The 8,833-nt window shown below is 44.6% G+C and overlaps 1 protein-coding gene across 1 annotated transcript; it reads left to right on the forward strand.

Annotated features, from left to right (window-relative positions):
* The first annotated feature begins 998 nt into the window (after nucleotides 1-998).
* LOC131208238 (UDP-glucosyltransferase 2-like) lies at nucleotides 999-5,985 on the forward strand. The gene is made up of 3 exons (XM_058200890.1): nucleotides 999-2,067; nucleotides 4,296-4,515; nucleotides 4,583-5,985. Exons 1-3 carry the CDS (start codon nucleotides 999-1,001, stop codon nucleotides 4,899-4,901), a joined length of 1,608 nt encoding a protein of 535 aa, XP_058056873.1. The 3' UTR covers nucleotides 4,902-5,985.
* The last annotated feature ends 2,848 nt before the right edge of the window (nucleotides 5,986-8,833 follow it).

Raw genomic sequence — 8,833 nt, forward strand, 5'->3', positions numbered from 1 at the left:
CCCCGCGCCAAAACACTGGCGCGGCAACTTCTTCCATTTGGCTACCAATCTATAATCAACAGATTGCATCACGGTCTAGCCCTGAAGGAAGGTTTGCCAAGAGTATAACAAAGAGGTGATGAAGTGGAAAAGTATCCGAAATCAATTAATACACACCATGGTGTTTCAAGTTCAAAAGGACCATTTGATAAACATATTGCTGGTCGTCACTTTTATTTGCATCCCAGTCGCAACACAGTCGAAAGCATATATTGGCAGTACAATCAACACGATGATTAATGAGCGTATATTTTTCGTAATTGAGTTGTGACAGGGTCAACAGCGAGGCACGGAAGAAATAGTTTTTTTTTGAATAAAACATTTTGTAGGCAGCTCATCAACACCCGTAAGACCGACGCTTGCCCCCGGCACGTGCATCGGCAGTTATGCCTCGCTAAAAATACTTCCTAAATTTATTCCCAAAAAGAGTATGAAAATACTACCACTTTCTATAGCTTTTACTATTTTCGCTCCGGCGATTTCAGTCCCGCCTTTGGCAGTTGTTGGCTAGACACGTGCCACGGTAAACTTCGTGCGCGGATGGAAGGAGCACAGGTCGACGCTTGCGTTTAAGATGGTGTTAGAGGCACACGGTCGTGATCGTGTTGTCCTGCGGCTCACAGAGCGCGAGAGTTCGCCGGCGTAAGTGGGAGATAAACAAGACGGATAGTGACGATTACGCGTTTTCGCCTCTTCTTATTTCCATTTCTCTCATTTCTACGCTCTCTGGCCGTTGATTATAGTTTAGTGGGCGCAAGGCGTGAGGCGTACGATCGCTGCTATTGGTTTTTGAAGTCTAGCGTATAAAGTAACTCGAGTCGATGGATATATCTTTTAGTCGCTCGATAGTCGCTACGCTGTACGCAACGGTACCTGTAGCCCGTACGGTTTCTGCGAGGTTCTCCAAGTGTAGTCCTTGTCCGAGGAAGGTTATATTATCCTGTGCGTTCGAAGGAAGCATGTGGTGTGGTGAACGGGCAACGTTAATCCCGGTGCTGGCATTCTTGGCCGTGGGGATGCCAATCCTAGTCGAGGGGGCTAGAATTTTGGCCATCTTTCCTTCGCCGGCCAGGAGTCACCAGATAGTGTACCGGGCATACATGAGAGGCCTGATCGATCGTGGACACCAGCTGACGGTTATGACGACGGATCCATTCATGACCGACCACCCGAACGTGACGATCATCAACTGGAGCTTTGCGTACAAAATTGTGAATGACAATATAGATGTGGTTGATATGAAGCAACGGAACATGAACTTTTTCCAAATTGCACAAGAGTTACGGAAGGTGACACGGTTATTTTTGGAGGCACAATTGTCCCACCCGGACGTGCAGGCCCTCATCCATAGTCGAGATGCATATTTCGACGCAGTGATTGTTGAGTACTACCAGTTTACACCTCTGTACGCGTTTGCCGAACTGTTTAACGCGCCCCTGATCGGCATCACGTCGATCGATGCAATGGGAATGGTTCACGAGGTGTTGGGCAACGTGATGAACGTTGTGGCGCATCCAGAGATGAATCACAAATTTACGAAGAATCTCAACTTTCTGCAACGTGTGGAAGCGGTCATATCCAACCTGGTGATCAACTACTATATCATGCCGGCCGACTTCCGCAACTATGATCGGGTAATCGAACAGAATTTCGGAAGCAATATGACACGCTCCTGGGGACTGATGAATCGCATTGACTTCCTGATGGTGAACGCCGAGCCTGCGTTGGGTTATTTACGCCCAACCTTGCCAAACACTGTGCAGCTTGGCTTTCTACACATCGAACCCGTAAAATCACTGCCAATGGAATTACAGTCATACCTAGACGAGTCGGAACATGGTGTGGTGTACTTCAGTCTCGGAACATTGATCCGCAGCGATTCGTTAAACCAACGCAACTTGAATCTTTTCTTAGAAGTGTTCAAATCATTGAAATACGACGTACTGTGGAAGCATGATGGCGAAATGGACCTTAATGGCACCACAAACATCCGAATGGTGCGATGGGTTCCTCAGCAAGACGTACTCGGTGAGTTATAAATGGCAAAGCGTGACAGTCGCGTGGCTCTCCTTAGGTTTATATTGCATGAACTGATCGCACCTTCCGCCGGTAAGGATAAATATGAGTGAGAACTACTGTTCTTTATTTGCAATGTACAAATCAAACCAAAAGATGAAGGTCTATCGTACTATTTAACATCAAACCTGTCAATGAAACCTTTCATTATAACGACACATTAGGTACCTTCAGGCACCTTCAAGTAGACGCAAATGCTAATGACTACCAAGTAGTTTGATTGTTGCGTGTTTTTATGTACAACAAAAAATCGAGACCATTTTAATGGATCCATTTATCTCGTTACCCTTGTGTCATACATTATGAGACGAAAGATGAACAGCACGAGCCGGAACCAGAACCAGATTCAGAGTGTTAAACTGTGGTTTGCAGATATGTGTAAGCTTAATTAGCTGTTAAGAGCAACGAACGGGACCACAAAATAGCAAACACAACAAATGGAACGACAAATTTATGAGTGGCCAACGTTGAAGAGCCGTGATACTCTATTTGAAGTGATTTTTTTCTCTTAGTGCCGAGGCCAGTGTACGTATCTAAGACTGTGGCATTGATGCAGTCTTTTACGCCATCCGTTAACGTTGCTACGCGATCATTGGGAAGTCAAATATTTGGTAGCGTGACACACCTTACGATCCATAACGGCACTGCGATGTGAATATTTCAACTTATCAATGAACTTCGGATGTCGAAATTATCAAATCCATTACCCATCCTTAAGTTTGTTCTATTGTTTCTTTCATTCGTTTTCAAACATACATGTACATTTGTAGTTCAACTGCATTTTGTGAGCCTGATTTAAGGCATAAATTTACAACCCATTGAAGATTCGCCTAATCAAAACAGGTGAAGGCAAGTTTGTCTTTGCACGCATCTCTATTCAGATGGTTGTCCTTTATCCAAATCATCAAGGCTTTGGCCAAATCTTCAAGGAAAACGTCTGGCCAATCAACCCAATGGCGGATTTGTAGCGTGTTTGGGTGATAACGTCGCCAAATACCAAACTTGACCATGCGCAAAAGCACACCATTTCACATTTGGGAAGTCGTCTGGGGGTGCAGTCGATGGAGACGAAGCGGTATCGATCAGCTTTGCTGTATCCTTGACCTGGTTCAACAAAAGATCAAGCAAAAATTTGCCTAAGAAAGTGTGAACGCTCGACGTTTCGTAACAACGCCAAGCACGTTTCCGGAACCGAAACAACCCCCAACTTCACACGAACCCGTTAGAGGCGGCGTGGGTGCGCTCTGGGTGAAGTTGAAGAGAAATTAGCATGGCCGCTGCTCCTGAACGATTGGTGTGATACTGTGCGATCGCTGGCTCCTAAGGCCACTTTGTCCGCGCTATGGCGCAGAGCAAAACGCTTCGCCAAACTGGTTTTTGGCGTCTTTCTGCGAGTGACCAACCGACAACCAATCCCTGGCACAAGCAGCTCCACAACTCTCCAGCTGTCTGCATTGTCAATGCAAGGCTTGGCTAATTATGCAATCTCATAAAATCGTATTCGGAAGGATAGTGCTGAAGGCAAGCTCTAAAATTTACGAAAGATGCACGGATGTCGCACGATCTTTTGCCACTTTCAAGATCACCCCGAGGAAGAGACTCGGTCGCATAAATTATGCCAAGCGTAATCCGTGTTTCCGTTTGAACAAAAGTTCGAAATCAAACCGTGCAAGTTTCGCATCCTTGAACCGAATCGGGCACACCGGAAGTTTCAGCTATACCAGTTATTGAACCAGATTCCTTCATCAGCCAGCGAACTTGACACGCGAAACGCAAAATTTATTAATTTGGCGTTTTATAGGTACCTCTCGGTGGGCAACGTTTCGTTTTATATCTTTTCGTTAACGTCGCATGAGCCGGTGGCACGTCGCTTTTCAGGATGGCACGTGGCGAACCGTAAACTGATCATACTGCCTTTTAAGCGAAGCGTTACGAGCAACAATTATAAAAAAAAAACTTTCTGCCACGAAGATCAAGTGAATCAATATACATCAGCGGGCTCTGGTGATTGCGTTAAAACCCTACTTATGTTTTGCTTAGAAATACTTCCGCGTTTTTACGTCATAGTAATTAACATTTATTTACCGTTATACTTTTCATCAAAACTGAGTTACACATTTCTAGTGGCACCTGTGGCTAATATCGTTTGCTTTCTCACCTCTTCCGCGCTCCGGCCACAGCTCACCCGAAAGTGAAAGCATTCGTCATGCAGGGTGGACAGCAGTCGATGGAAGAAGCTATCGACCGGCACGTGCCGCTCGTGGTGATACCGTTCAATTTCGACCAGTTTGGGAACGCGGACAAGGTGCTCGATCTGGGCATTGGGCGCTCCGTATGGATGGAGCACCTGACTGTCGAGAAGCTGCGCGAATGCATCATCGAAGTCACGGGCAACAAGCGGTAAGTCGGTTCCGGTCAGTGGTGGCGACCCTTTGGAGCACTTTAATGACTTATGTACTGCGCGCAGCTATAAACGCAACATCGCCCGCCTCGGAAGGCTGGTCCGTGATCAACCGATGCGGCCGGTCGAGAAGGCGGTTTGGTGGACGGAGTACGTGATCCGACACAACGGTGCCGGCCACTATCGCTACCAGCCGGCACAGATGTCTTTCATACAGTATCATTACTACGACGTTGCTGCGGCCGGACTGGTGCTCCTGCTTGTGATACTAGCGGTCCTAGTATACCTCCTGCGGTCGGTTGGCCATAGCATGGCCAGACATCTAGTCTCCTACGCCACCGCCAGCGGATTCAGCACGCGGGTGGAAACGAAGAAGTCCCTCTGAGGCCTTCAGGTGTCATGCGCAAAGACACCTTACGCAATCTGTATGTGGGTATGTGTGCTAGCGTGTGACTGTGTGCTACGCATGACGCTTATGGGATGCTAATGTTGCCGTCGAGTACCTTGCAAACATCGACCGGGACGAAACGGTGGAGGGTGCCCACTCTGTGACGGTGCCCTTTTCTTGTCGGTCATTTTTGGCCGATGGCAACGAAAAGCGCCGAAAGTTTCTCATCGAAACGTCTTAACCAAGCGCGGCAAGTGTTTTGCGTGTTGTAACGACTCGATAAAGAAACTTGCCTGTTAGAGTTAGTAGACTTCTTTTGTGGCGACCGCACGGCTCTGTTATCTTTGAAGCCCGATCCGAGTCCAGCAGTTCGACGACCCGAGAGCATTGAGTTTCGACACCGATTTATCCACTTTCGATTTCGCAGTTCCCATTAGCGGAGCTGTGAGCGAGGGACCGTCGGCAACGAGACCCATTTACGACGCTTAATCTCACTCCTAACCTAGCCATAGAGATGTGTTTTTACTGTGGCTACTGGCACCCGGTATCCAATGGAACCACCGTATTGTTTGTTACGTTAGTTTTTATTATCTCCCAATGCTCTGTAAATAGTAAACGAATCTTCCGTCCGGAAACGACTGTGAATCTTGTGTGTACGTGTGTGAATGTGTGTCATACGTCAGACGTCGGAAGAGCTGCAATCGAATCGAAAGTTACGCAGTTGTACATAAAAGTGCGCCGAAAGGCCAGCGCCTAACAAGCGGGTGCTTCATGGATAGGCCGGTTCGATAGCAAGCGAACCGTAGGTCGGTGGCACTGTTCATCCATCGGTGATTATAAAACAAAGCATAAAACGTAAAACAAATAGAAGTACAACATAAAAAAACAACGAACGGTGCACACCACGCAGCGGTTGAGGAATGCACTGCAGATGATGCGATGGCCATTTGTTCTTTTGCATTCTGCTGGTGTTTTGTATGACTTGCGGAAATTGCACGTCGTAAATCACCATGCAACTTCAGAAAGCTCCTCCATACTTAGGAGAAGTGATCCCACGTGGCTTGCCAAGTTCGTGTTCCGAAATCTGTTTGCCACCGCCTGCGTTCAATTCTCAGGGCTACATATGAAACCGTTATTTAATGTAACCTTCATTTGATTGAGGAATGTGTATTTAATAAATAATTTTTCATCATTTGTGCATCATTCTTTCCCAGTCTCTTTGAATCCCATCACAGGTAAGTAATGATTTTCAATTATTTCTTAACAATGTGAGATCTTTGGAAAAATTGCAATTTTTTTTGAATTGATCGTTCGCAAAACCTTACTTCGCAAAAGAGAAAAAGCAGTAAAAACGATATCTATACGATGTCCAAGTAAAGAAATCAGTTCGAACAATGAACACCAAGTTACTCACACATACCAAATGAAAGATCAAACGATGTGTAATTTATGCTAAGTCACTAAGCTTGTGGTTTACTATTATGTCAACTTAATAAAAGAATTCCTTATCCCAAAGTGATTTAAGTAAGACTGTTCTCTGTGTCCCTTTCTCGCGGCTTTTCCATCAACATACAGCACTTGACCCTGTTTGTAGGTTGGTTTGGCTGGGTGTTGATTCAACGTGACTTTATGGGATAACGATTTACTCTCACTCTACACTTTTCAACAGCACTCTGAGCCAGGCTAGCTGAATCGGTTGCCTAATCACATATTGCATTCGGAAAATGTAATATATGGACCTTCGACCCTTTCACACTTTCGCAATGTTGATAGTGTTGGTGTTTGCATTGCATGCCATTGTTTCAAACGTCACAAGCAGCTCAGACGGCCCTCTCGGAACCGGTAACCAAGCCCAGAAGACCGGGGACCGGATTTTCCATTGGCTGGTTTGATCCATGACATGCAAATGATTATGTTTACATGTTGTTATCTTCCGCTTCGTGCACTGGTGCAACAGAAACACCCCTCACCCAGCGGCACATCTTTCCGAACGTATCGTTGGACGTTCTTCGATGAACTTGAGCAGCAGCTTTCTTCTATTAAACCTCCGGCCGCATGCTCTAAAATATGTGGCTGTGTTTATCTGCCACGGCATGCTAGCTAATATTTTAACACAATTATCAACTCTCACATTTTGTGGTCTTTGGGGTTAGGAAGCCAAATTGAAATGATATTCAACAACCGCAGGTGCATCTGTTACAATTCAATGTGTGCAACTGTGCCAGGGTATGATGGCGTATGCAAAGACCGGAGGGCTAGTTCATCTCACATGCACTATAAGTTTCACACATGTTTCAACATGTTTTCAATCTTTATATAATTCATGAATCAACAAATTAGGCCCATAACAGGCAAATAAATTTCTTATGGGAGCCTAAAAAAACAAAAGAACTTTGTGTCTTTCAGTTTTATTGTAATTGTTTCATTGTAATTGTTCAGTTTTATTGCCGGTTTTACTAGTAGTTATTCTGTAGTAGTAGTTTTGGTTTTAACTTTTAATAAAAGAAAAAGAAAAAGTACTTTACATTTTCATTAGTTTGCACGAAGCCTATGGAATAATGCAGTCCAATTCCGCCCCATCTCAACCGTTTACAATTTCTACTCAGCCAACAGCTGAAAGGATCTTCTGACGCAAGATTTTCTTGGAAGAAGTTTATCTTGCTTCAGATTTTGTCGCACTCGAACAATAAATCCTACAAAGAAGCATAACTGATGAGCATCATTGGAGGGCGACCTGCAAGATAGGAAATTATCATTAAAATTATTCCACACCGCCTTTTATTTAGAGCCTTTTTCCGGTCAGACTAGTTGAAAGATGGTACGTTAGTAATCTGAGCCGTAGTTATGCAACACTAGATCGTGTTCTTGCCAAGAAATGCAGAAAACTTTGGACTGACACTGAGACTGAGCTGACTTTGAAAGGACGATCTTGTGACCCATTTCCTTGGTCTATAGGATAAACCCCAGGAGTATAGACAAATATTTTCACAGAACATTCTTTTTTGCAATAACAACCACGTTGGTTACTTGCCTGATCAAGCAAACCGCCATGCACAGGTCGCGAGGTATAGTTCTTAGTAAAAGGTAGCGACATGCAACATTCAACACAAATAAGGCATGGCTTCCATGCGATATACAGGCATTCAATTTTCAACCGTTGCTGCCAGCGAATGAAATTTCGTGGGGTTGGCATAGTTTTCCTTCCACTCTTTCTCTCTCTCTTTCGCACAGTCATCATGATATGAAACAGCTATTGTTATTATTGTTAACGCAATTAGAGAACGTGTTTGGAGGGGTGTAATATTGTAAAGGATGAACGAAGGTGGATGCAAAAAGATGATGATCAGATGATGCAAGACAACAAGATGGACAAGCCAAAGCCAGCGTGTGGGCAAGGTTCGATCTTATGACCACAATGGCCAATGAAGATTGATTCAACGCTAGCAATGCGTCAGTGTGTAACCCTGCAACTCTGCAAGCCTAGCTGACAACTCCGCGTTGAAACAAACTTGATGGCTTTGTTAAATTAATCATTCTTCGGAGTATTGCAAGAGTGAATGTCAATATCTAGTAGTTTCGCAACGATTAAGATTTAAATGGCTTTGTAAAAATATTTGAAAAGGTATTTGACGCATCGCACTCAACAGGGTTGTTCTGGTTATGCACATAGAGTGACGAGTCAACGATGTTCTGTTAGCAACTTAGATAAAACGACGAATAAAACGGAAAACGTTCGTGTGTATTTTTACAAACACAACGCGTAGCTCGGTTGAAAGAAAAAATTGAAAGCTAACTTTGGTTTTTTCACTAGTAAGCGCACCCAAACACAGTACGAAGAGAGCATTAGGAGCTGGCTGCCGTCTTTATCAGTAAACGAATATCCAAAAGTTTCTCTTTGCTCTCGAGGCTTCACATTTTTCTGGTACAGA

This window comes from Anopheles bellator, chromosome 2 (genome assembly GCF_943735745.2).
Source record: "Anopheles bellator chromosome 2, idAnoBellAS_SP24_06.2, whole genome shotgun sequence".
NCBI lineage: Eukaryota > Metazoa > Arthropoda > Insecta > Diptera > Culicidae > Anopheles > Anopheles bellator.

Coding starts and splice junctions, on each gene's coding strand:
- LOC131208238 (XM_058200890.1), top strand. CDS start 999: ATGTGGTGTGGTGAACGGGCAACGTTAATCCCGGTGCTGGCATTCTTG. Junction 2,068..4,295: donor TCCTCAGCAAGACGTACTCG/GTGAGTTATAAA, acceptor CTCCGGCCACAG/CTCACCCGAAAGTGAAAGCA. Junction 4,516..4,582: donor GAAGTCACGGGCAACAAGCG/GTAAGTCGGTTC, acceptor TACTGCGCGCAG/CTATAAACGCAACATCGCCC.